The following is a 27,181-nucleotide window of genomic DNA, read 5'->3' as shown; positions in this document are numbered from 1 at the left end:
TTTTCTATGCTGGAGGCACAATCTACCATTCAGGATCCCGGGAAAGATGTGGAACAAACTTTAATATGGACAAGTGGAAAATCTCTTTGTAACTATTTTACCTATTTTATGTTTTACTGCAATGATGCTTTTTGGTAGACAATCCAATAAACCACTACATTTTTAATAAGAGACATTGTGACATTTTCTTAAGAGTATCGCATCTGGTAAAGGGTACCGAATGAATAAATATACAAAATAAACTCATAGCTTCTCTATACACTGTACAATGCCCCCTAAGCACATCTATACACAGTATGATGATCCCACAACTTCCCATACACCATATGATATCCAAACTGCCCCCTATACAAAATATGATGATTCCACAGCTCCCCTCTACACAGTATGATGAGCCCACAGCTGCCCTATGCACAGTATGATGGCTCCACAGCTGCCCTATACACAGTATGATGATCCCACAGCTCCCCTATACACCATATGATGAACTCACAGTTCCCCTATACACAGTATGATGATCCCACAGCTCCCCTATACACCATATGATGAACTCACAGTTCCCCTATACACAGTATGATGATCCCACAGCTCTCCTATACACTGTATGATGAGCTCACAGCTCCCCTTTGCACAGTTGATGGACCCACAGCTCCCCTATACACAGTAGGATGCTCTCATAGCTCCATTATACACCACATGATGTTTCTACTGCTCCCCTATACACAGTATAGTGCTGATGGAGCTCCACTATAGAAAGTATAATGCCCCCCAGAGCTCCTCTATATACAGTATAATGGGCCAATAGCTCCCCTATGCACATTATAATGCCTTCACAGTTTCCCTATACACAGTATGATGAGCTCACAGCTCCCGTACATACCCAGTGCCCTGTCCCCCTCCCAATCTTAGGTCCCACAATACCCCCATCCTCTCACATTCACTCCACAGTGCCCTGTCCTCCATCCCACACTTCAGCCCCCATCCTCTCACATCCACTACCTAGTGACCTGTCCCACCTCCCCCCATGGTCTCACATTCATCCCCCAGGATCTTCGCCCCCCTCCCCCACAATACCAGCATGGTCTTACATTCACCCCCAGTTCCCTGTCCCCCCTCCCCTGCCTCAGGCCCCTCAATACCCATCATCCTCACATTCACCCCCCAGTTTCCTGTCCCGCCTCCCCACCTCAGGACCCACAATGTCCCCCATCCTCACATTCACATCCCAATGCCCTGTCCTGCCTCCCCCACCTCAGGCCCTAAAATATCCCCCATCCTCACATTCACCCACCCAGTGCCCTGTCCCCCCTCTCAATCTCAGGCACCACAATCCTCTCACATGCACCCCACAGTGACCATAACATACCTGAAATTAGTAAATCTAATAAATTCCATCCCCACTTACTGATGAAGTTTGTAGGCAGTGAGACAGTACCAGAAAGTGTCTGAGTGAAATGCAAGGTGGGCACTAGGACTCAGCGTCCCTGAGCCAATCAGAGGGCACAGAGTGAAAAAAAAACTGCAGCCTGGAAAAGTTCCATCATCAGGTCAGACAGCACTGTGCACTGCAGGAGGGAGATTCTGCAACTGACTATTGTGCTACCTGCGTGCAGAGTCTTCACATTTTGCTGCTCCTCTCCTGTGCTGTGTTGTGCCTCACAGAAGTGGCAGTGGCTCCCGGTGGGCCCCTTCATGTGATGTGACTGGGCCCGGGGCGACTGGCCCCTTTGCCCCTCCAGTAGCTACACTACTGGCTGTGTTGTGTTATCAGGCCAAAATCACTAGGGTATGTAAACTTTTGATAAGGGTCATTTGGATGTTTTGGGTTGTCATTATGATTTCAAAAGAGAAGACACAGTAGTTTGATAATAAATGGCTTCAACCAACCACTAACCATTAGCGGAGAAAAAGTTTTGGTGTTATCATTCATATTCTCTGAAAAAAGGCCAAGAATGCAAAAATTCTGCGAGGTATGCAAACTTTTGAGCACAGCTGTATATACTTTGTAAAACATTACCTTTAACAAACTATTCCAAGAATTTTTACACCACTGGGAAAAAATATCCGTACAATGTCCGTACCTGATTTTGGGTAAGTGACTAGAAACACATCATCATCCCTTATTTTCATATGCTCAATATCATCTATGATTTTAGGTGATGCCAAACTGGTCACAAAGTATATGTCTTTATGTTTAAAGTATATAGCTTTCAAGGCTTCTTCAAGTGCATCTCGGTCCATTGTTGCCATCTACAACGAAAAAATAAGATCTCTTTAATATGTATTTGTCAGTAAAGGTGATAATAATAATAATCCAAATTATGTTTACCTTATGCGTAAATGTGGTTTCTCTGTTTAGAAGGAAGATGAAAGCAATTAAATTCTTGATCTCCATAGGTTATGCTTATTTATAAATGACTGATTTAACCTTTAAACTTTTTGGAACAATTTGATAGTGTTCTGCGCATCAATTCTCAAATTGCAGACTCATCACAGAAAGATCTATTCAGAGGCGTAGATAGGGCTTTGGTTCAGGGGGGAAACATCTAAGTGGGCCCCTAACCAGGTAACCTTGATTGCAACTGGGTGACGCACCCTAATAGTGGATGTAGGAGAACCTCAGCAGATCACTGTGCTGTTACTGAAAATAATCTCTATATAAAGACCAACATGGATATTACCGCCATATGGTCAGTGGTAGATACCAGTCCTACGGAACATATAAGTGATTACAGTAGAGTTATAGATGGTGACTTACAGAGGACATTCTTTCTGATGGAATCTTTCACTTTTCACATCTTTTCCATCTGGCCCAGACCGACATGACAACTTCTTTCAACGAAAACTTTACTGCAGAGATTACAACAAAGACACATTTTACGCCTCATATTTTCAGCACCGTCACCATAGACAGTATTCCCAACCTGCACAAACTCCTTATCCTGCTGATACCCCAATGCTGACCTGTTGCTGCCGTGTATGTCCATATTACTGTACCTACTGTGTGGTACTCTGTGCCCTCTAAATTCTAAAGCAATCCTCTAGAATAGAGTAATGCTGGGTGCAAGTGCCCTAGAAAACAGTGCCCACATTTTGTCCCATAGAAAGTAATAGTGCCCTTTGTGCCCCTTTGACAGTCATAGTAACCTGAGCTTTCCTATAACAGTAAGTGCCCACGTTACATTTAATAATGTCCTGAGTCTCCCCTATACACAGTATGATGCTCTCTTATACACAGTATAATGTCCCCTCTCTCTATAGTACCACCCACACAGTGTACTGACCCCTTAGTAGTCCCCAAACTGTTTGATGGCTCCAACACTGTATGATGGCATCCTCACTGTAATCTCCACACTGTATGACGGCCCCCTAGATAGCCTCCATAGAGTATAATGCACCAGATAGTCCTCAGTAAGGTATAATGTGCTCTCCATAGGCCTCATATAGTATAATGTACTCCCCATAGGCCTCCATATTGTTTAATGCACTTCCCATAGGTAGACTATATAGCACTCTGAATAGGCAGACTCTATAGTATAAAGCACTCCCCATAGGCAGACTTTATATAGTATAATGCACCCCCTCTATTTAGAATCTATATAGTATAATGCACCCCCCATAGGCAGACTCTATATGGTATAATGCATGCCACATAGACAGACTCTATATAGTATAATGCACCCCCCATAGCCACACTCTATATAGTATAGTGCACTAACCGTAGGCACACTCTATATGGTATGATGCACCTCCCATAGGCAGACTCAATAGTATAATGCAACCCCCATAGGCAGACTCTAAAGTATAATGCAGACCCCCCCATATGCAGACATTAAAGTAATGCAACCCTCCATAGGCAGATTCTAATATTATGCAGCCTCTCATAGGAAGATTCTATATTACAAAACACTTCCCATAGGCAAACTCTATATAATTTAATGCACTTCCCATAGGCAGAATGTTATTACGTATAATGCACCCCTTATAGGCAGACTCTATATAGTATAATGCACCCCCATAGACAGACTCTATATAGTATAATGCACGCTCCTTAGGCAGACTTTATATGGTATAATACATCCCCCATAGGCAGACTCTATATAGTATAATGCACCCCCATAGACAGACTAAATATAGTATAGTGCACCAATACACTCCCCATAGGCAGACTGTACAGTATAATGCAGCCTCATATGGGCAAACTCTATAGTATAATGCAGTTCCCCATCAGCAGACTCTAATTTAATGCAGCCCCCATAGGCAGACTAATATAATGCAGCACCTCATAGGTAGACTCTAGTATAATGATGCCCCCCTATTGACAGACTCTATGGTATAATGCAGCCCCCCATAGGCAGACTCTAATAAAATTCAGCCTCCCATCAGCAGACGCTAACATAATGCAGCCCGGCATAGGCACATTCTAATATAATGCAGCCCCCCATAAGCAGAATAATATAATGTAGCCCCCTATAATCAGACTGTAATATACTTCAGCCTCACAGACAGACTGTAATATAATGCAGCCCCCCCATAGGCAGACTTTATGGTATACTAGCTGAAGAGCCCGGCGCTGCCCGGGCATAGTAACTGTGGTTAGTTACAACAAATTATAATTATCCTCTATCCCACAGTCCTGTGCCCATATACCCATAATACATATCCTCCCTCCCATAGTCCCATGCCCATATACCCATCATACATATCCACCATCCCATAGTCCCATGCCCATATGCCCATCATACATATCCTCCATCCCATAGTCCCGTGCCCATATACCCGTCATACATATTCGCCATCCCATAGTCGAGTGCCCATATACCATCACACATCCTTCATCTCATAGTCCCGTGCCCATATACCCGTTATACATATCCTCCATCCCATAGTCCAGTGCCCATATACCCATCATACATATCTGCCATCTCATAGTCCCGAGCCCATATACCCATCATACATATCCTCCATCCCATAGTCCAATGCCCATATACCCATCACACATCCTCCATCCCATAGTCCCGCGCCCATATACATATCCGCCATCCCATAGTCCTGTGCCCATATACCCGTCAAACATATCCTCCATCACATAGTCAAGTGACAATATACCCATCACACATCTTCCATCCCATAGTCCCGTGCCCATATACATATCCGCCATCCCATAGTCCCGTGCCCATATACCCGTCATACATATCCTCCATCCCATAGTCCAGTGCCCATATACCCATCACACATCCTCCATCCCATAGTCAACCATTATGACATCATAATGAGCGGCGGCGGGGTTTGCGACCTATGATAACATCAGCATCGCCATGGCAACCGTTGTGACATCATAATGAGGGGCGGGGCTTGATATGCACACACTGCTTCCCCAGTATGCAAATAGGGGCATTATGACATCACAATGAGGGGCGGGGCTTGACACGCACACACTTTTTCCCCCAGTATGTAGATAGGGGCAAAATTGTTTGGTGACTTCGAACGCGCGGGGTTAAAATTTCGCCTGACAACATAGCTTAGGACTCTCTCGGGGTCCAGACGTGTGACTTTGCCAAATTTTGTGGCTGTAGCTGCGACGGTGCGGATGCCTATCCCGGACATACACACACACATACACACATACATACACACATACATACACACTTTGAGCTTTATATATTAGATTGTACTCCCCAAAAGCAGACTCTATAGTATAAAGAACTCCCCATAGTCAAACTCCATACAATATAATGCGCTCCCCATAGGCAGAATTTTATTATATATAATGAGCCCCTATACACAGACTCTATAAAGAGAAAACCAGACAGGTCTAAATACATCTGCACTAACCAGGGTGCAGCTGACCCAAGTAAAATGGCAACTGCACAGGTGCAATAATACCAAATGAAACAGCCAGCCTACAATCAGGGATTGGCCGTGTGGTACACCAGTGCAAAAAAATAATCCGCATGTGGCAGTGTTCACACAGGGAATGCAGAGCATATGGTTCACAACCTTTTAGTAACACCATATAGGGGGGCTGCCCAGTGCTAACTATAATGCATCCCGTGTGAACAGAGGCCACAGTTAGCAGAACCATTTGGGCCCAACTGCACCCTGAAAAAAATATAAAAAGTGCACAAAAAACATATCAATATACTGTATGTAAGGTATTGGTTGATATTATGGCCATAATACGGAAGTTGGCAAACTGCGTCAAAGTTCCTTACACTTGCCAGTCCTATTCTAACATGAAAACCTCAGAAAGAGGAAAAAAATTCTCCAAAAAATCAAGAGAAAACCAGACAGGCCTAAATACAGCTGCACTAACCAGACTCTATAAAGTATACTGCACCCCCCATAGTGGTGCGGACAGGTCCCCTGTTGTCCAATCTTGACTATCTTTATTGCAGGTAAATTTACCGGTCTTTTTATATAGCTATGATTCATTGTTTGCCCTCATGAGTGCGTTGCGCACATTTCGTTTATCCTTGTGGGCATTTATGATCTCCTTACTATCATTTTTCATGAGGTTGTGAATGTACTTTTTCAGGCCGCTTTTTGCTTGTATCTGACTTCCATGTGTACCTTGTCTGCCTTTTTTATATGTGAGAGTTGTTCAAGATCCATACCCTAATAAAGATTTGTAATTTTTCTATTATTATTTTTTGTGTCAATTGTTTCTGTTGGTTCTCCTTCCCCCCTTTGCACCCCCCATAGGCAGACTCTAAAGTGTAATGCAGCCCCATATTGAATCTATAGTATAATACAGCCCCCCATCAGCAGAATCTAGTATAATGCAGCCCCCCATAGGCAGACTCCAATATAATGCAACATCCCATAGGCAGACTTTAATATAATGCAGCCCCCCATAAGCAGACTCTGAAATAATGCAGACCCCATAGGCACACTCTAATATAATGCAGCTCGGAATGGGCAGAATCTAATGTAATGCAACCCCCCATTAGCAGAATAAAATGCAGTCCCCCATAGGCAGACTGTAATATAATGCAGCCCCCCATAGGCAGACTAATATAAAGCATCCCCCATAGGAAAACTGTAATATAATGCAGTCCCCCATAGGCAGAATCTAATATAATGTAGTCCCCCATAGGTTGACTAATATAATGCAGCCCCACATAGGCAGAGTGTAATATAATTAATCCCCCATAGGCAGACTGTAATAAACTGCAGCCCCCCATAGGCAGATTGTAATATTATGCAGCGCCCCCCCATAAGCATACTCTAATATAATGCAGCATCCCACAGGCAGACTCTCATATAATGCTGCCCTCCATAGGCAGACAGAAATATAATGCAGCCACCCATAGGCAGACTGTAAAATAATGCAGCCCCCCCATAGGCAGACTGTAATATAATGCAGCCCCCCATAGGCAGACTGTAATATAATGCCATTCCCGTAGGAAGACTGTAACATACAGCCCCCATAGGTAGACTGTAATATATTGCAGCCCCTCATAGGCAAACTGTAATATAATGCAGCCCCCCTAGGCAAACTGTAATATAATGCAGTCCCCCATAGGCAAACTGTAATATAATGCAGTCCCCCATAGGCAGACTCTAATATAATGCACCCCTTAGGCAGCATCCCCTTAGGCAGACTCTAATATAATGCAACCCCCACAGGCAGACTGTAACATAATGCAGCCCCCGTAGGCAGACTCTAATATAATGCATCCCCCTTAGGCAAACTCTAATATAATGCAGCCCTCACATAGGCAGAGTGGAATATAAAGCAACCCTGAATAGGCAGACTCTAATGTAATGCAGTCCCCACAGGCAGACTGTAATATAATGCAGCCCCCCATAGGCAGACTGTAATATAGTGCAGCCCCACATAGGCAGAATGTAATATAATGTAGCCCCCCATAGGCAGACTCTAATATAATGCAGCTCCCATAGGCAGATGATAATATAATGCAGCCCCCCATAGGCAAACTGTAATATAATGCAGCCAGCAATAGGCAGACTCTTAATATAATGCACCTGTAAGAAGATGAGCCAGGACAGAGTCAGCGGTTCCCTGTGTACATTGGGGCCGGAACTATTGGGATTATCACCACTGTTTCTGGGGGACGATTCATCTGGGAGGGGAGGACCTTTTCACTGGACAGCAGGGGGCATGGGAGAGATCAAAAGGACTGAGCACGGGAACATGGGGATTTGGAGGGAAGGCGACACAAGTACAAGGATGTACCATCGGAGTAGGTCCTGACTGAGTTGCCCCTAGACGTTCCCGTACCGGTCCATTCCTTACCCCTTGCAGTGAAAGATAATTTTGCTCTCTCTGATCATAGCGAGCCCATCAGAGGTTCGTACGCTGACATGGCCTGTGAGCCTGTATGCTGCTCGTGTTCTGTGACATCTCAGAGGAACCAGCAAAAGAGACTGTTTCTATCTACCAATGCACTCCAGCCAAGGAAGCCCGGATACAATGCACCCAAGCCAAGCTAGCTCAGATACAACGCACCCAAGCCAAGCCCGGATACTTCGGCACGGTCGGGAGACAGTGCATTTCATTCCTTCGCGACAGAGCCAGAGATCTACAACACCGGTGGGAGATATTACAGCCTCACCCCAGCAAGAACTTCAAGCGATAAGTTGCCTCTTTAGTACATTCCCTCAAATTTTGTGTTTTTGTGCAAATCCTGTAGTTGTGCTCAGTGTTCCAGTGCTATTTCTTTGTTGATTTCATCTCCCTGTGCAGAGTATCCCCTGTACCTTAATAACCTGTTCAAAGTAAACTCTGTTAACCCCTTCTATGCCTCCTGCTCTTCACTGTATCCAACAAACTTTACTTCCGGTACCTTTACATTTTGGCGTAGTCAGCAGGATGCAGTCTAACTGCACGGAGGAGGTGGAGGAGTTAGAAAAGGCAGCTGGGCTTAGAACCAATATCTCCCTGGGGGCCATGTTAAATAATTTGCCTAAGTTTACGAAGTCCAACACTATGTTGTGGAGTTGGACGGAGTGCATAAGGGACATGATGAGGATGCACCCTATGACCCCCACGCTAGAGGCCGAGGTGGCCATTATGGCTTATGACGGAGAGGGTAGAGACTCAGTGATGTTGCATACCCCCCCGAGACTGTGATACTCTTACCCAAGTGCTCCAAATCTTAGAGGCGACCCATGGGGACCCCACTGACATAGGAGAACTTAGAACTCGCCTAATTAGCCGCATGCAAAGGGAGGGGAAGAAGGTCGCGCAGTATATGAATGCGCTGCAAGAGTTACACACCGCCATTGCTAGAAAGGACAGCGTGGGGATAGGACAGGCGGATGTTGTGTTGCGTGACTTGTCGGTGTCCGGCCTGCAGGATGCCTTGACTAAGAAGACCCTGAGAGAGCGGGTGAGGGCAGACCCTCACATCACGCTTGCTGACATAGGAAAAGAGGCCTGCTTACGTGAACAGGAGCAGAGGGTGACGGTCTCGGTAGGGAAGGTCCAGAGTGGTGAAGCAGCAGTCAAGACAATTGCTGAACCCCAATGGGTTGAAGAGATGAGAAAGGAGCTAGTGAACATTCAAGGGGAATTGACTCAGATGAAGGAGAGAGTTGAAACCGATCAGTACGCAGCCGGTGCCTAGTGATGCAGATGCCCGTAATGATGTCAGAAGGTTCTGCCGACAGAGGCCCTTCGCTTGCTATAACTGCGGGGAACTAGGACATATGGCTAGGAAATGTCCACGGCAGAACGGGCCCTGGCTGCGTTGTCCATTAAAATAGAGGGCTCCGACTCCTGGGGACGTCATACGGAGCCAGAATGGAAAGGAAGGAGCAGTGAAAGTCCTGCAAATCTGGTGTCTACATACCTGCTGGTCTGGACTGAGTTCAATTGCCGGGCTGTGCGCTGCCTGGTGGATACTGAATCTCAAGTGACCATGATGCCCGAAGCGTATTTCAGTCAACACTTCCAAGACACTCTACGGCCTGAGTGGGGTAGTAAAGCTGACAGCGGCAAATCACATGCCCCTCCCGGTCACAGAGGTGTTGTAGATGCAGTTCTACTTGCGCGGGAAAGATCTTGGACGGAAGGGTATAGTGCTGACCCTGGGGGAAGCCGGTCACGGTCATACCGTCATCCTGGGAATGAACATCCTGAAAGAGTTCGGGAAACTGCTCATCGATGAACCTTCTCATTTGTTACTGAAACAGTGGAGTCCGCATACCCCCAGCGACAAGTGTTTCAATGGCTAATTCATACAGCTCAAGCCCAGGAAGCCTGTTACCACGAGGAAACGTTAGGAAAAGTGGTTGTGTCCCGGCCTCCACTAAACACACCCTGCCACCAGGACATGCCATACTGACCCTTCCCGTCCAAGCACATGCCCCGCTAGAAGGAGTTGAAGTACAGTTGGAGCCCTCTGTACCTTATTAATTGCCTGCAGGACTCTTAGTGGCCTGAACACTGACCATGGTGCGTGAAGGGACGGTGCCTGTACGCTGCGTTAATTTGACAGATCAGGAAATTGTCTTTCCACACATGGGTGAAGTGGCACGAGTAGTAGGCATGCCCGAACAGATCATACCACCCCAGACCATACAGTTTGCAGTAAATCCAGAAGACCCTTGGTCGGTAAAGGTCACCACTTCTCCGACAGCCGAACCTCAATACATCCAGGATTGGAGCATACTGGAACAGATGCGTGCTGAACTATCTGAAGTCACGCCCACCCAGGTACACCAAGTGGAAGCGTTACTGGGGTGATACCAATCCATGTTTGCGAAGAAGGATGGGACACTGAGGTTCTGTGTAGATTACCGTAAACTCAATGCCTGCACCATGAGCGACTCCTACCTTCTGCCCTGATGGAGGAATCTCTGTCTGCATTGGGGAAAGCCAAATTCTTCTCGACACTGGATCTCTCCAGTGGCTACTGGCAAGTGCCCATGTCGGAGAAGGACGGGGCAAAGATGGCCTTTATACTACCTATGGGCCTCTCTGAATTCAACAGGTTGCCATTTGGCCTGGCCAATGGTACATTCCAACGATTGATGGAGAGGTGCCTAGGTGATTTTAACTTCAAGGCCACACTGGATGACATGATAGTATATGCTGCCTCCCTTGAAGATCACCTGCGGAGATTAGAGCAAGTGCTGAGCCATCTGCAGAAGTATGGACTGAAGGTGAAACCCCAGAAGTGCCACTTGTTCTGGACCCAGATCGAGTACCTAGGTCATGTAGTTTCAGCCAAAGGAGTGAAGGCGTCACGGGAGAAAATCGTGGTGATTCAGGATTGGCCGACGCCGGAGACAGTAAAAGATGTCCGAGCGTTCCTGGGACTGATGGGGTACTAACGTCTCTTCGTGAAGAACTTTGCCTGTGTGGTGCAACCTCTGCTCGAGCTTCTGGAAGGGGTACCCTGGAATGCAAAGGATCGATCCATCCATTGGGAGGAAAGGCAGGAAAAGGCTTTTCGTGACTTGAAGAAGGCGCTGACCGAAGCTTCGGTACTGGCCTATGCTAGTTGGTCCATTCATGATTCCGAGCACAACCCGGACAACTACAATTCCTTCAAGCAGGAATTTCTGGCGTTGGTGTGAGCTATGACGGAGAGATTCACAGAATACCCGTCCAGCTCGGAGGTGTTGTTGCGCACCGATAAAAATCCATTTGCCCATCTGGAGAACGCTAAGTTAGGGGCCCTGCAACAGTGCTGGGTGGCCTCAAAGTTTCGAATAGAATCGCTTACAGGAAGGGGACAGAGAATACTCACGCCGACGCCCTATCCAGAGCAAGACATGCGACACCTGGAAAGAGTAGAGATGAGATGCTGGAGGAGGTTCCCCGGTTCCGGAAGACCGCTGGGTCAGTGGCAGCAGCTGGACCAGGTTTGGACCCCCCACCTTGAAATAGTGTTGGGAAGATCTCAGGATGAGTGGGTCTGGTTGCAGCAGGAAGACCGTGAACTTGCTCTGTTTAGACAATGGGTGACACTGAAGAAGCTGCCCAGTCAAGAACAGAGGACTACTCTGACTTCAGAAGCATTGAAGATACTCCGGCAATGGGAGCGCATCTGGGTCGCCCTCCCAGGGCTTCGGGGTACTCTGTACCGGGCCCGATGAGCTTCAATGGAGTTGTCACGGCAGCTGGGACCCGGCCCGTAGCCCTGGGCGCCCATTGTAAAAGGGGGGGAAATGTTCAGTGTGCCTATGATGATTAGAGTCGTGAGGCCACCTGTGGTGTTTGGCAATGAAGATGTTAAGCCGACGCTGCAGACAGATCCACTGGGACAGATGGTGTGGTGCAGCAATGATGTTATAGCCCCCACAGGCAGGGCTGTAGTCCCAGGGCAGAGTAGGTGCAGTGACACTTAGATGGTGTAGTGTCAGGCACAGGGGATGTAGCAGTGCTGGGCAGGTTGACGCAGGAATAAGTGGAGGACACCAGGGCATGTAGTTCCAAAGCTTTACTCACAGTCTGTTGTGGCACAAGAGCCCGCATCCGTGCCGTGTCCTCTGGGTCAGGAGCTCAGCCAACTTCCAGGCAAGATGAAGTACTCCTTTCCATCACTCCGCCAACATATGTGCCTTTTCTGAACGTCTCCCTCTTAGCACCTTTAGTGAAGTACTCACAGTACTGAGTTACACTGGAGTTCCTCCTGTCAGATGTTCCTATGAACTCTACTTGTACGGCAGACAGCTGTAGCCTGCTTCGGGGACTCCTCACTACCTAGTTCTGGCTCACTATCATTGCTGTTGTGTCCCCAAGTCTTGTGTGGGAATAAAGTGGTGACAACTTCTATTCCTCTGGTGTCTGCTGCAGGACCATTAGTATCCATACTTGGGAACGGTTCTCCTCTAACCCTGATCCTTAGTTCTCTTCTCCTCACGTTCCGTACTAATTCTTTCCTTCTTATGGAGAGTCAGGCTTTCTATCAATGCCCCTCTCCTGTGCCAGCGGACCCAGGTCACTGAGGTCAGCTGCAGCACTTCCTTCATCCATCCCACTCAGGGGATCTCCTTTCACAGACTGACCTTGTCAGACTCCTGTGACAAACTGACTAAATCCTATCCTCTTCCCGCTCTTTTAGTGCAAACTAAACTCCACCCGCCTCCCAGCACGCTTCGTGTTCCAAGCAGGGAGCCACCAAAGGGTGCTTTGCTACACTACTATGTTGTGTGGGATACAGGTGTTGGAGTGTGGTCAGGTGTCTCCACCTTACCTGAATGGTGGGGCACCACATCTCAGGAGGAGGTGCAGTGCCTCTGTGGCAATGGAACCCTCAGGGGTGCCACACATCCAGATGAGAAACGGGCTGTTATATCAGAAGGTTCAACAGCAAAAAGAGTTGGGAGCCTCCTGGCAGGTGGGGATTCCAGAGACAGTGCTGTCTACAGTGACTGCTGAGGCTCACGAAAAAGGGCTCACTTCGGTCTTGAAAAAACTTTCCAGTGGCTGCAGCAGTTTTGCTACCACCCTCGGTTAAGAACAACGGTTGAAGAGGCTTGCAGACTCTGTTGGGCAATGTGAGTTGGCCAAATTCCCAGAACAAAGAGCTCCTTCACAAAATATAGTGACTTCAGCCCCCCTGGAGCTGTTGACCATCGACTACTTGACCATCGGGCCATCACACCAAGGATGCGTCTACTGTCTAGTAGTGTTGAGCGATACCTTCCGATATCGGGAAATATCGGATCGGATTGGATCGGACCGATACCCCAAAAATATCGGGTATCACCAATTCCGATACCTGAAACCCATGCAAGTCAATGGGGCACAAATATTGGAAAGAAAATAAATCCTTTCTTTCCTTGGAAATCCAGTTCGGGAGGGGGGAAGAGTGTGGGCGGTGCGTGGGCGGAGACTGTGTGTGTGCGGGCGGGGTCTGTACGGGCCTCTCGGGGGTCTGTGCGGGCAACCGGGGGGTCTGTGCGGGCCTGCCGGGGGTCTGTGCGGGCAATCGGGGGTCTGTGCAGGCCTGCCGGGGGTCTGTGCGGGCCTGCCGGGGGTCTGTGCGGGCCTGCCGGGGGTCTGTACGGGCCTGCCGGGGGTCTGTGTGGGCCTGCCGGGGGTTGTGTGTGTGTGTGTGCAGGCATTGTCCGATGAGACTACAACTACTACTGTCCCATCATTGACTAATGTGTCAATCACTGTCATTGTAGCAGGCATAGCCCGATGGGACTTGTAGTCCCATCGGACGATGCCTGTACATACACACAACCCCCGGCAGGCCCTCACAGACCCCCGGCAGGCCCGCACAGACCCCCGGCAGGCCCACACAGACCCCCGGTAGGCCCGTACAGACCCCCGGCAGGCCCGCACAGACCGCGCATCATGATGACATAATTTCAGCAGCCAATCACAGCCATGCCATTAGTTTACATGGCTAACACAACTGGCTCATTGCATTATGGGAACTTCCGATTCCGGTATTCGATATTGTAAAAATATCGGAACTCAGTATCGGAACTCCGATACAGCGAATATCGGCTGATACCCGATATTTGCAGTATTGGAATGCTCAACACTACTGTCTAGTGATAGTAGATCACATCACGAAGATTGCAGTGGTGGCACCCACCCGGGATCAAATAGCCGAGTCCCCTGCACACGTCATCTGTAAAAATTTCATCCAGGTCTATGGATGCTAGCAGCAGATCCATTCTGATCAAGGAGCCTGTTACTTGGGAAGAGTGATGGATGAGCTACAACGGATCTATCAGTTTGACAGGTCTCATACCACACCGTACCACCCTCAGGGAAACAGAGCCTGTGAACATTTTAACTGTAATCCAGATGTTAAGGACCCTGGAAGATGATAGGAAGGCTCGGTGGCCCGAGTGTGTATCTGAGCTATTGTGGATCTACAATAATCGATTCCATCAAACCACCGGTTACACGCCCTACTCCTTGTTGTTGGGCCGAACAGGGAAAGAAGTCATGGAACTAGAGCTGGACCCAGGGGAGGACTACCCACGGATGAGCGGTGTCTACCTGGGTCTGAGAACATCATCACCGTTTGCAGACCCTACATTGTCTAGTACAGACTCGGCTCTGGGAGTTGGAGCACCCTGAGAAACTCCCTCTGTGGGTGACAGATCTTCAGGTTGGTGATCGAGTGTTGTGTGGGAGAAACGACCATGGGACAAGCTGGAAAACCCGTGGGAGAGTAGGCCCTACAGAGTGAAGCATCGGGTCAGTACAGAAGGACCCGTATATGAGATTTATCCAGAAGGAGAAGAGAATGCTCCCACTAGAGTAGTACATTGGAGTATGCTCTGGCCATGCCTCTCAGAAGATCCCATACAAGAGGAAGAATATGAAGAGGAAGAAAGTCCTGAGCAACAATCTGAGGATACGCCTGTTAGTCAGGGCCCTGAGACTCTGGAAGAAAATGTTACGGCGGGTACAGATCCAACTTTGCCTCCAGTAGGACAACCTGGTGTGGTCATGCAGGAAAACTCCACTATTCCTTCCAATCTACGTTGCTCCGAATGCACAATGGCTGGACAACCCCTCAATCGTTACAACCAGGAACAGTTCATTTGGCAACAAGTCGCTAAGACAGACAAGCAATGATCTAATGTTTCTCAAGATGCCTCACCTGTGTAATGGCGAGTGAAAAGAGAGGGGGCTGTAAGAAGATGAGCCAGAACAGAGTCAGCAGTTCCCGGTACACTTTGAGGTCGGAACTATTGGGACTGTCACCACTGTTGCCGGGGGAAGATTCTTCTGGGTGGGGAGGACCTTTGCACTGGACAGCATGGGGCATGAGGCAGATAAAAGGGCCAGAGTGCGGAAATGAGGGAGATTTAGTGGGAAGGTGACAGGAGATCACGGAGAAGGTTGACTCCTTCCCCACTGCTCCGACTGCTAACTCATCATCTATCCCCAAGCGGTTTGACTTGCCAACTGACTGCGTCCTTACTGAGCTGTCCCCGGAATTTCACTTACTGGACAGCTTCTTCCTGCTTTCTGTGAGAGAAGATCTCACTCGCTCTGTTCCTAGCAACCACTTCAGAGGTTTGCACGCTGCCGCGGCCTGCGAGCGTGCATGCTGTTCGTGTTCTGTGCCATTCCAGAGGAATCAACAAAAGAGACTGTTTCTACGTTCTAACACACTCAAACCAAGCGAGCCTGGAAACATCAGCACGGTCGGGAGACAGAGCTCTTCGTTCCTCCGTAACAGAGCCAGAGACATTGTCCACGATTTACAACGCCAGCGGGAGATATTCCAGCCTCTCCCCAACAAGAACTGCAAGCGACAAGTTATCTTTTTCATACACCTTTTTCCCCAAATATTGTGTTTTTTGTCAAATCCTGTTGTTGCCGCTGTTGATTTTATCTCCTTGTACTGAGTATTCCTTGTACAACAATAACCTGTTTTAGTAAATCCGTTTAACCCCTTCTCTGAATCTGGGTCAGCACTGCATCCAACGAACCTTACTTCCAGTACCCTTACACCGGTGCTGTCACAATCCATTTTTGGATCTGTGGCAGATCTTGCTTTTCATATTACAACTTTTTTCCTTTCAGGCCATTGGGGGTTAATGTCAGTTTTTTCCTCCCTCTGGCCTGCAGGTGTAATTGCATTGCTGGTAGTTCCTTAAAAAGTCACCTGATGCGTCAGCTGACTGTTGGTTCTACAGGTCCTTTTGTAGACCAACCGAGCAGGAGCCATGAGCTTTCTGGTGCACAAGTGCTTCAGCTGAATGCTGTGATCTGGTGCCTTACTCTGCTCTGCGGTGCATTGCAACAGAGAAAGCTAAGTGTTGTATTTTTGTTCCCCATTCCCTTTTGGTGTCTGTCTTACCTTACCTTGTAATTTAATCACAAATTTTTGCCCTAAATTAAATAAACCAGTGAATCACCAGGGTGTGTACCATAATACTGAATAATTTATCGCTGTTTTGGTTACCAGTAATGAAAAAATGGCTCCAAAAATGGTACTCTAAATTTAAAATAACATTTAATTAAATAACAATTAAAATACATGTACAAAGAGATGTATATTCAAAAATAAGAGGGATTGGAAAAAGCCCTAGGATATCCTCCAAAAAAGCCCAAAAATTAGATGTGCAGCCCTATTTATGATGTAAACTTATTACAGAGTGTAAAACAAATAAATATAGACAATCAGTGAGTCTTAATACAACCTGGGTAAATAGCAGAAATAACAATGATAGGGTATGTGCTAAACAGACAAACCGGACATGCTTACATATAAAAGACCGCTATGAAAGCATGTCAGACAAAGAGGTGCAGGACTTTCCAGCGTCTAATAACCCCTAATGTAGAGGTTATTAATACCAGGGCCTGCACAATATAGTCAACGCTACTAAAGTAAATGGGCAATCATACCTAATATGGGCATGTGGAATCACCCGGGCGCTCCTCTGCCCCGACGCGAGTTTCACTACCGCTTCTTCTTACCTTGTGTTGTCTTAGTGCAATGGGGGACTAGCGTTCTCACTTGTCAATTCCCTACTTAGGGATAGTAGCGGTGTAAGTGAGGGTTTAGGTATCCTGGTCGGCGACGGGGTGAAAAAAACATGTATAGGGACGATAGGGAGATCAGGGCACATCCTTAAGTGAGTGCAGGAGGTGTCCATTCCCCCATCCACTATTGACAGGGCCTACCGTTGTTATTATTTCCCTGGTGTTTCCCAGTGTGTTTTTTGTTCTGCTGTTTAGTGACCGACCGATTGGTAGGTCGTGTCACACTAGGACAGTCACTTTGTGACATTTATAACCAACCAACACGTTTTTTTTTCAGGTGAGCCATGGCCCAAATACAGGCCTTTGCCCTGCTGCTTCATACACTCACCGATCAGCTTAAGGAGCTGCGTGGTGAGGTGGTGCAGCAGCTGCAGCAGTTGATGGGGTTCTAGGCCTCGGCTCAGGTGCAGAACCCAAAATGCCAGATTTTCCAGAGGGAGAGATACATTTTTGTTTTTTCAGGAGGCCTGCAAGTTGTACTTCAGGCTCTGCCTTCGTTCAGCAGACAGTGAGGAACAACAGGTGGGAATCATCAAATCCCTACTTAAGAGTGATCCCTAATCCTGGGCCTTCTCCCTGCTGGCCGATTCACCACTTCTACGGTCAGTGGACGAGTTTTTTGCAGCTCTGGCGCTTATGTATGGGGAATCTGATGGCGTCTCCCTGGAGGAACCCAATCTCCACAAGATCAAGCAGGGGGGCCGGCCGGCTGAGGACTACTGCTCAGAGTTCAGGAGGTGGGCCACTGACACGAGGTGGAATGACCCTGCCCTTAGGAGTAATTTTTGCAGGGTCTGTCCCCAAGGTTGCAGGATACTCTGGTGCAGTACACCTTCTCCAGGTCATTGGGGGCTGCCATGTCCCTTTTAATCCAGGTGGATAGATGCCTCAGGGAGAGGCATACAACAAATATACCCCCTGTTGTCCTTGCAAGGGAGTAGGACACAACAGTGCAGCCGGACGAACCTATGCAGGTGGGAGGAGTTGGTTCCCAAATGGGGTTGCCTGCGGTTCGCCATGGTGTGAGGACATGTTTTTTCTGTGGGTAGACTGGGCATTTTATTGGGGTCTGCCCAGCTCGCACCAAAGTAATACCATCTAAGAAGCCGCGTCCCCCTGTTTGTGTGGAGGGAAGTGACCTGGGAGTGTATATTTCCTCCATTTTTTCCCCTCAGGGTACTCTGTCTGCTGAAGTGGTGGCTGGCGGAGTAACTGAGGTTATACCGGTGTTTGTGGACAGTGGAGCAGGTGTCAATCTGGTGGATGCTCTCTTTGTCCAGACCTATGGCCTGACATGTAGGATGCTAGCAAAAAACCTAAGCGTCCAAACCATTGACTCTGTTCCACTCAGCCAGGGGAGGGTGACCCTGTAGCAAGAGTTATTTTTAATGGTTTCAACACTCCAATTAATTATTTTATTAATTATTGATCAATCAGTTAAACATATATATATATGTGTATATATATACTTCTAGAGTTGAGCAAAACGGGTAAAAAAAAATCAAAATTCTCCGACTTTCGCCAAAGTCGGGTTTCATGAAACGAAACCTGACCTTAGCGTGAGGTCGGCCATGAGGTCGGCGACTTTAGCGCCAAAGTCGCGTTTCAAAAGATGCTTTAGCGCCCTTTTTCAGCCAATCAGGAAGAACGGACACCTTGGGCAACGTGATGACATAGGCAGCGGTCACCACCATCTTGGAGAAGGGCATGCAAGTGATTGGCTTGCTTTGTATGGCGTCACAGGGGGTATAAAAGGACGGGGCCGCCGACCGCCATGTTACTCATGCTGATCTCAGAATAGGGAGAGCTGCTGCAGCTGCTGTTTCTGTAGGGAGAGCGTTAGGAAGGCAAAAAGAAAAAAAAACTGCTTCTGCTGCTAGCGCTTTTCACTGTAGTTACTGTGCAGTGAAAGGTGAAGATTTTTGCTTTTGTGCAGCAGCGCTGGCTGTGATTAGCCTGCCTTTTAAGGCTAGCTGCATTGCTTTGTACACACTGGTGTTCAAACTGCTTTTTTAAAAGCAATCCAAATTTTATTGTTTTGTCCTGGTGAGGTAGTGAGCATTCATTTTTTCACACACCATACAGCGGTGTACACTCCTCACACAGTACCGTGTAACGGCTGTTATCACGGCCAAATTGAAGCTATCTACGTGTGTGACTCTGTAAGGCAAAGTCGAGGGGTTTTTCCTTTCTTACAGACCTACACCTTATAGTTTTGTCCTTTTTTCAAACAGTTTAGTATATTTGCTGTTTGATTACATTCAAAACTAGAGAGAGACAGCGTGTGTCAGTCCATATACAAAAACACGGAGCTTGACAATTTTACATACACCGTACAGCGGTGTACGTGCACGCTCCTCTCTCAGTACCGTGTAACAGCTGTTATCACGGCCAAATTGAAGCTATCTACGTGTGTGACTCTGTAAGGAAAAGTCGAGGAGTTTGTCCGTTCTTACAGACCTACACTCTAGGGAGATTCCAATTCTGCCCAATTCTATATACACCTTGTAGTTTGTCATACACTAGGCAATTTCTGCCGGTCACATTGCAGTGTTATAGACACAGGGCCTGACAGAATCCAACTGTGTCCTGAAGTGTAGAGAGATTCCAATTCTCCACAGTCCTCTATCCACCTTTCTTACAACATCCAGAATCTGCCTGTCACATTGCGGTGTAAAACAAACAGGGCCCGACAGAATCCAACTGTGTCCTGAAGTCTACAGAGATTGCAAATTCTCCACAGTCCTCTATCCACCTTTATTACACCATCCAGAATCTGCCTGTCACATTGCGGTGTAAAATAAACAGGGCCTGAAAGAATCTAACTGTGTCCTGAAGTCTACAGAGATTCCAATTCTCCCCATTACTATATACACCTTGTACCTTGTTTTACAGTACCATATAGTTGGTGGTTTTTTGGGTACATTTTCCCCAAAAATGAGGAAGTGTGGTGGAAGAGTCCGTGGAAGTGGGCGGGGGTTGGCAGCTGGTAATGATGGTGTTGGTGGTGGATCTGCTGGTAGTGCCAAAAGCAAAATAGCACCTAATGCAGGAGGTGTTGAGCCTGCATCATCGTCAGGCTCCCTTTTCTGGGAGAAGGTAAACCGCTTTTAAAGCCGGAGCTTCAAGAACAAGTTTTGGCTTACATTGCTGACTCAGCCTCCAGCTCTATCGCCTCCTCTTCTGAAGTTTTAAAAAATAAAAGAACTGAGTCATCATTGGAGGCTCATGTTCATGAACCACACCTTTCCTTGTGTCCTTCACCCCAACCAAAATTGAAGGATGTGGCAGGCCACACTACAGATTACTCCATGGAGCTGTTTTCACATACCATGCCTGGGTTATCAAGTCAAATCGTGAATTACCCAGGCAAAGATGAATCTGACATGGAGTGTACTGATGCACAGCTACTGATAGATGATTCTGCTGGTACATTCACTCAGAGCACTACATTGTCCTCGCAGTGTACTGAGCCAGAATCTGACCCAGATGAAACTCAGGTGCCCCTTCCCGCATACTATACCACCATACACGGTGACACAGAGGAAGGTGCACATGACATTGAAGAGGAGGTGATGGATGACCCAGTTGTTGACCCAGATTGGCATCCATTGGGGGTAGAGGGTGCCGCTGCCAATAGCTCAGAAGAGGAGCAGGAGCATCCGCAGCGGGCATCGACATCGCAACAGCTGTTATATGGCAGGCCCGGAGCAGTCCAAAAATGGGTTACAAAAACCAAAAGAGTTGCAGGACAGCTTGGCCAGACGGTCAAAATACCACAGCGTGCAAGGCCTCAAAATGTCTTCCATATTAGGAAGAGTGCAGTGTGGCACTTTTTTGAACAAAATCCTAATGATCAGGCAAAGGTTATCTGTAAGAAGTGCGCAAAGACCTTTAGCCGAGGGAAAAATCTGAGAAATTTGAATACCAGTTGCATGCTAAGACATTTAACCACCATGCACTTGCAAGCGTGGACGGACTACCAAAACTCACGTGCCACATGTGCTACTGCTCCCAAAGAAGGTAGTCAGCAACGCTACATTGTTTCCCCCATTGTAAGTCCACCGGTTAGCACACCACCAGCAGCAAATGTTGAGTTGTCTCCGCAAGGGCAAATCAGTCAGGGAATCACACTGTTATTGCAACAAAAGACTGAATCTAGGCCATCAGAAAGAACACCAACTCCATCACCATCATCAACCCTCTCTCTGTCCGCCATGTCCACCGCTAGTTCCACCATATGCAGCTCTCAAGTCCAGCTTACCCTACCAGAGACTCTGAGTAGGACAAGAAAGTACTCATCCTCTCATCCGCGTACACTGTGTTTGAACGCCCACATTGCCAAACTAATCTCGTTAGAGATGATGCCCTATCGCTTGGTTGAAAGCGCAGCTTTCCGCGAACTCATGGCCTACGCAGTACCATGCTATGACCTACCCAGTCGCCACTTCTTTTCTCGCAAAGCCATCCCAGCCCTCCACCTTCATGTGAAAGACCGCATTGTCCATGCACTCAAGCAATCAGGGAGTGGAAAGGTGCACCTCACGACTGATGCATGGTCCAGTAGGCATGGCCAGGGCCGTTACGCGTCCATCACTGCGCACTGGGTTAATGTGGTGGATGCAGGGTCCACAGGGGACACCTGTGATGGCACAGTGCTGTCTAGCCCACGGTATAGGAAACAGTTGGCTGTAGGCATTCGACCCTCCTCCTCCTTCTCCTCCAGAAGCGAAAGCTTATCCACAGAGCGCAGTCGCACGAGCACTGCATCCGCAGCTGACAGTGGTGCACACGATGTGTCCCACTATCGATCAGCTAGTGGAAAGCGTCAGCATGCTGTGTTGCAGATGATGTGTTTGGGCGACAGACACACAGCGGAGGTACTGGCCGACTACTTTCAGTGACAAACTGAGTCATGGCTGGGCAGTCTACATCTTGAGGCAGGTAAGGTAGTTAGTGATAACGGCCGGAATTTTGTGGCAGCCATAGCCCTTTCAAAACTCAGACACATACCTTGCTTGCCTCATACCTTGAACCTGGCGGTGCAGTGCTTCCTCAATAATTATCCGGAGTTAACAGGCCTGCTCCAGAAGGTCCGAAGACTGTGCTCGCACATCCGCCGGTCGCCGGTACACTCCAGTCGTTTGCAGAAGCTGCAGCGATTGCTCCACCTTCCCAAGCACAGCCTAATTATTAACGTTGCAACAAGGTGGATCTCCACCCTGCACATGGTTGAGCGGCTGTGCGAACAGAGGCAGGCCGTAATGCATTTGCAAGAGGATACACGGGCAGGCACTTTGAGGGCAGACATGGAGTTGACAAGTGTGCAGTGGTCGAAGCTGAAAGACCTCTGTAAAGCCCTTCAATGTTTTGAGGAATGCACACGGCTGGTAAGCGCAGACGACGCCATGATAAGCATGAGCATCCCACTTATGCATCTGCTCATGCAAACTTTGACGCACATCAAGGAGCAGGCGTCTGCAGCCGAGGATGATGAGGAAGAGGAGGAGGGAAGCCTTGATGACAGTCAGCCATTGTCTGTTCAGGGAACTGTCGTGGATGAGGTGGAGGAAGAAGAGGAGGAGGATGATGATGGGGATGATTATTTAGGGGAGGAGGATGCTTCTCGTGGGGCAAGAAAAAATGTTGGCGTGGTAAGGTCTAGTACTGGGTTTGTGCGTGACTGGAGGGATGTGGATTTGCCTGAAAGTGCTCCTCCACCCAGCACTCGCAGTGCATCATTGACACCGGGAACATTGGCCCACATGTCAGATTATGCCTTGCAGATCATAAAAAGGGACCCCCGCATTGCCAAAATGATGAACAATGATGACTACTGTTGGCCAGCATCCTGGATCCATGCTATAAAGGCAAATTCCAAAACATCATGCCACAGGAGAACCTTGACCTAATATTGGCTAACAAACAAGCATCTCTTGTAAACCGGTTGGTTGAGGCATTCCCAGCACACAGCAGCGGTGATGGTTGTCACACGAGCCGTAGGGGCCGGAGGCATCTTGGAAGAGGTGTTGGTGGTGCACACATCAGAAGTGGTGTTGGAGACAGGGGTTTCATGACCATGTTGTGGACTGATTTTTCAAGTCCCGCTCACACGATTGGTAATACTGCATCAATTGAAAGTGACAGGAGACAGCGCTTGTCAACTATGGTTACAAACTACTTTTCCTCCCATATCAATGTTGTCCCTCACAGGTCATTCCCATTTGACTATTGGGCAGCTAAACTGGATAACAGGCCTGAATTGGCACAATATGCCTTACAGGAGCTCGCTTGCCCAGCTGCAAGTGTGCTATCGGAAAGAGTCTTCAGTGCTGCTGGATCAATCCTGACAGAAAAAAGGACCCGTCTGTCGACCCAAAATGTGGATGATCTAACCTTCATTAAAATGAACCATGCATGGGTTTCCAAGGATTTTGTGTCAGGAGACACTGCACTGAACTTGCTCACTGAGCCAGTGTGCGTGTCCTGAGTAAAGCGAACTGTGCTCAAAGCTACCTGTGGAGCGGGCAGCAACCGAATAGATGCGTACTTCAGAGCTGCAGGACCTGAAGCACGTGACTGCTAGAGACGTGGCCTAAACTCCACAGAGCTAGGAGCTGCAAGACAATTCCTAGCAGAGTAACTGCGAGACAAAGTAACCAAGGGGCATAGACAGTGAGAATAGTCAGGACGTAGCCAATGAGTCATACACAGATAGCTGCAAGGTATAAGAGGGGCGAGCAGAGAGTAGTCAAGTCACAGGCGATGAGTCATACACAGATAATAACGCAGTACAAAATCAACAGGCAAACTCACAACGGGAAACAGAATCGGGTCAGAACCATATAAACAAGCTATAGCAACACACAAGCACACGGGGGTCAGCACACTAGACCAAAGGCAAAAGTATAACTGGCAGAGATTGAAGCTACCCAGGGGTTTATGAAGCTCTCCCAGAACCAGAAAGAGGCCACAATCATTAACCCCAAGTGTGCAGGTCAAAACCTGCACAGAGCTCCAGACATTAACCCCCGGTGTGCAGCTCAAAAAACCTGCACTGGGATCATGACATTTTGTCCCACCTTCCCCTGATGACACCTAGGTTGCCAGAAAAATGACTTGCTTTGGTCCTCTTCTTCCTCGCACTTGCCCAGTTTCGCCTTTTGCAGCAGCTGAATGCCCAACATCAACATATGCCATTTTGTAAACCTTCCTAACTGGGCTGCCTCCTCCCCCCATGGCCGGGGTCACCACCTAGCGCACGCAACCGTGTGAGTGCCATTGCCCTGGACAGGTGGGTGGGCCGACTCTTGGGCCCGGGCGCTGGCACAGGGTCCCTCATAGTGCAATCAAGTGTCTCTGATGGTGGGGGTGCACACCCGCCGTCAGACACACCGCCGTACTATGAGGGGCCCAGTGCCAGTACCGACGCCCACGAGTGGGCCCCCCTTGCTTGGGCAGGGCCCCACCATTTGCAATGTTTACCTCTCCCTGCTCCTCCGCTGTGTAGTCTGGGCTGTCAAATCCTTCACTAGGACTGCCACTACAAATTTGGTGAACTGATAGAAGATGATGGTTAAGATGTAGCTATGCCCTGTCCTGCTGGCCGGGATCTAGCTTCAGATGATCAATGGCTTCCATTTCTTATGGACGTCGACTCACAATGAGATGCAGTGGTGGTTTCTCATCAGCTTTCACAGTTTTCCTACCCACAGACGTGTGACATTCCAGCGCACATTTTTAAATGTGCCCTCTCATGCCAATCCAAATGAATCGCCTACGGCCTGTGGCTTCTGTCTTTTGCACTCCAAAGTTACGTGACAGAGCATGATAGGCAGTTAGCCCCATGTTTACATCTCTCCCTGTGATCAAAATTATATGGATATGAGTAATGACAATGGGATCAACGGTACTGCAATACAGCAACACTTTCTTCACAAAGAAAGGTTTTCGCTGTCTCCACACACTAATTAATAGAGGGTCTGCATCGCCTCTGAGAATTGTGACGGAAGTTTATCCCATGAATAGGAATTCCTAGATTTCTGCAATCACTAGAATTTATGTCATTAATTGTATGCATCTCATTTCCTATTGCGGAGAGTCTGGACTGTCTTACTGAGACAGAAATATATATGAAGATTTAAAAATACCACCAAAAGTGTATACTGGTGTACGCTTCAAATACGTTTCCTTTTTTCTACTTTTTAGATTGTTGTCTAATCCATACTGAGAACATGGAGATTTTAAATATTTAAACTATGCTATATATACCTGCTATCCAGTGATAATGTACCCTCTCAACTTTGTACAAGCTGGTCAAATCCATACTGGGCCTAAGACCGTCTGAGCCTGCCTCCTGATATATAGACATAGGTTTTTAATGTGTAAATTATGCTATACATACCTGTTATGCGGTGATACGTTACCCTTTCTCACCTTTGTCCAATCACGTCTAATCCATACAGGGCCTGAGACTGTCTGAGCCTGTCTCCTGTTATATAGACATAGGTTTTTAATGTGTAAACTATGCTATACATACCTGTTATCCAGTGATACTGTACCCTTTCTCACCTTTGTCCAATCACGTCTAATCCATACTGGGCCTGAGACCGTCTGAGCCTGCCTCCTGATATATAGACATAGGTTTTTAATGTGTAAACAATGCTACATATATACGTGTTACCCGATAAAACTGTACCCTTTATCAACTTTCTAGAATCTTGTCGAATCCATACTAGGCCTGAGAGCGGCTGCCAAGCTGTTAAGCAAGCTACAGCAACTGTGGTTTGGACACGTAATTTTTTGCATTTTTTCAGGAATGCCGGTTAGGCCTAATTCAGGAATTGCGGTTGACCTTCTCTCACTGGGAAATCATTCGTTCGCGGAGAATAATTGAAATCACAGATCCCCATCACTAACGGTGTTCTGCTGGTTATCTGCACCTGTAAGCGACAAAAGCTGGTCCTTTCAGTGTAGCGCGCATGCAGCCCCGGACATGTAACGCCATGATAGACCATGATAGTGCCAGAGCCTCGTGTATCCCTCTAGTAAGCTTGACGCGTACCACGGGGGCATGCCGGAGTCTCGTTCGTTAACAGAATAAAGCTGACAAATTGCTAGCACAACTACAAACGGACATACCACACCACACACACAATCGACAAAGCTTTCAATATGTGCATCTTTTCTTGAGGTGGCATGGTTGTGGTTTCCCAGGGGGAGTCCAATTAAGCTGCAGGCTCCACTCCTGGTGGTGCACTTTTGGACATTCCCTTAAGGTTCAGCTTTGCAATCATACTGCCCCCGGAAAGCAAACACTTTGCCTTCATGGACGCTGTTTGGAGGTTCGTGGCAATAACGCCGCCCGATCGCCAGTTGGCATAATTTATTGGTGGGAAGTCCGACGGTATATGATCGTGTTCGATTTCAGAATTTTTTTTTTTGGTTGGTATATTACATTTTTATTCCAGCCTTTCTTGACTTCATAAGGGAATGACAAGCCTATATCTGTGTCTCCTCCACCTCCTCCTTTTACTCCTCCACCTCTTTTCTAAATGTAGTTGCCCTTTTCCATATGTAATTTTTGTCTTCTGAGCATTTTCTCTGCTTTGGGACACCTTTTAAGGTGTTTTGTAATTGTTTTCTATGTGTTTGTATGTGTTTGCCTGCCATTGTTTTCAATGGGGTTCGACGAACATTCGACGAACTTGCCTCCTGTGTGACGAACCA

General features: G+C 47.6%; 1 protein-coding gene across 3 annotated transcripts in view; it reads right to left on the bottom strand.

The window, feature by feature from the left end:
- The window catches only part of LOC141089504 (amine sulfotransferase-like), a 211,465-nt gene that overhangs the window by 169,122 nt on the left and 15,162 nt on the right, over positions 1–27,181 (bottom strand). For 2 of the 3 annotated variants that reach the window (XM_073575959.1, XM_073575961.1), the window contains exon 2: positions 2,082–2,250. In XM_073575959.1, the coding sequence (XP_073432060.1) occupies positions 2,082–2,250 (169 nt within the window). Of the gene's footprint in view, positions 1–2,081; positions 2,251–2,329; positions 2,352–27,181 lie in introns of all 3 variants that reach the window. The other variant, XM_073575960.1, reaches the window with a different exon arrangement.

The sequence above is a fragment of the Dendrobates tinctorius genome, unplaced genomic scaffold (assembly GCF_039654945.1).
Source record: "Dendrobates tinctorius isolate UK_male_01 unplaced genomic scaffold, ASM3965494v1 ptg000046l, whole genome shotgun sequence".
NCBI lineage: Eukaryota > Metazoa > Chordata > Amphibia > Anura > Dendrobatidae > Dendrobates > Dendrobates tinctorius.
This window is presented reverse-complemented; position numbering and strand designations above follow the sequence as displayed.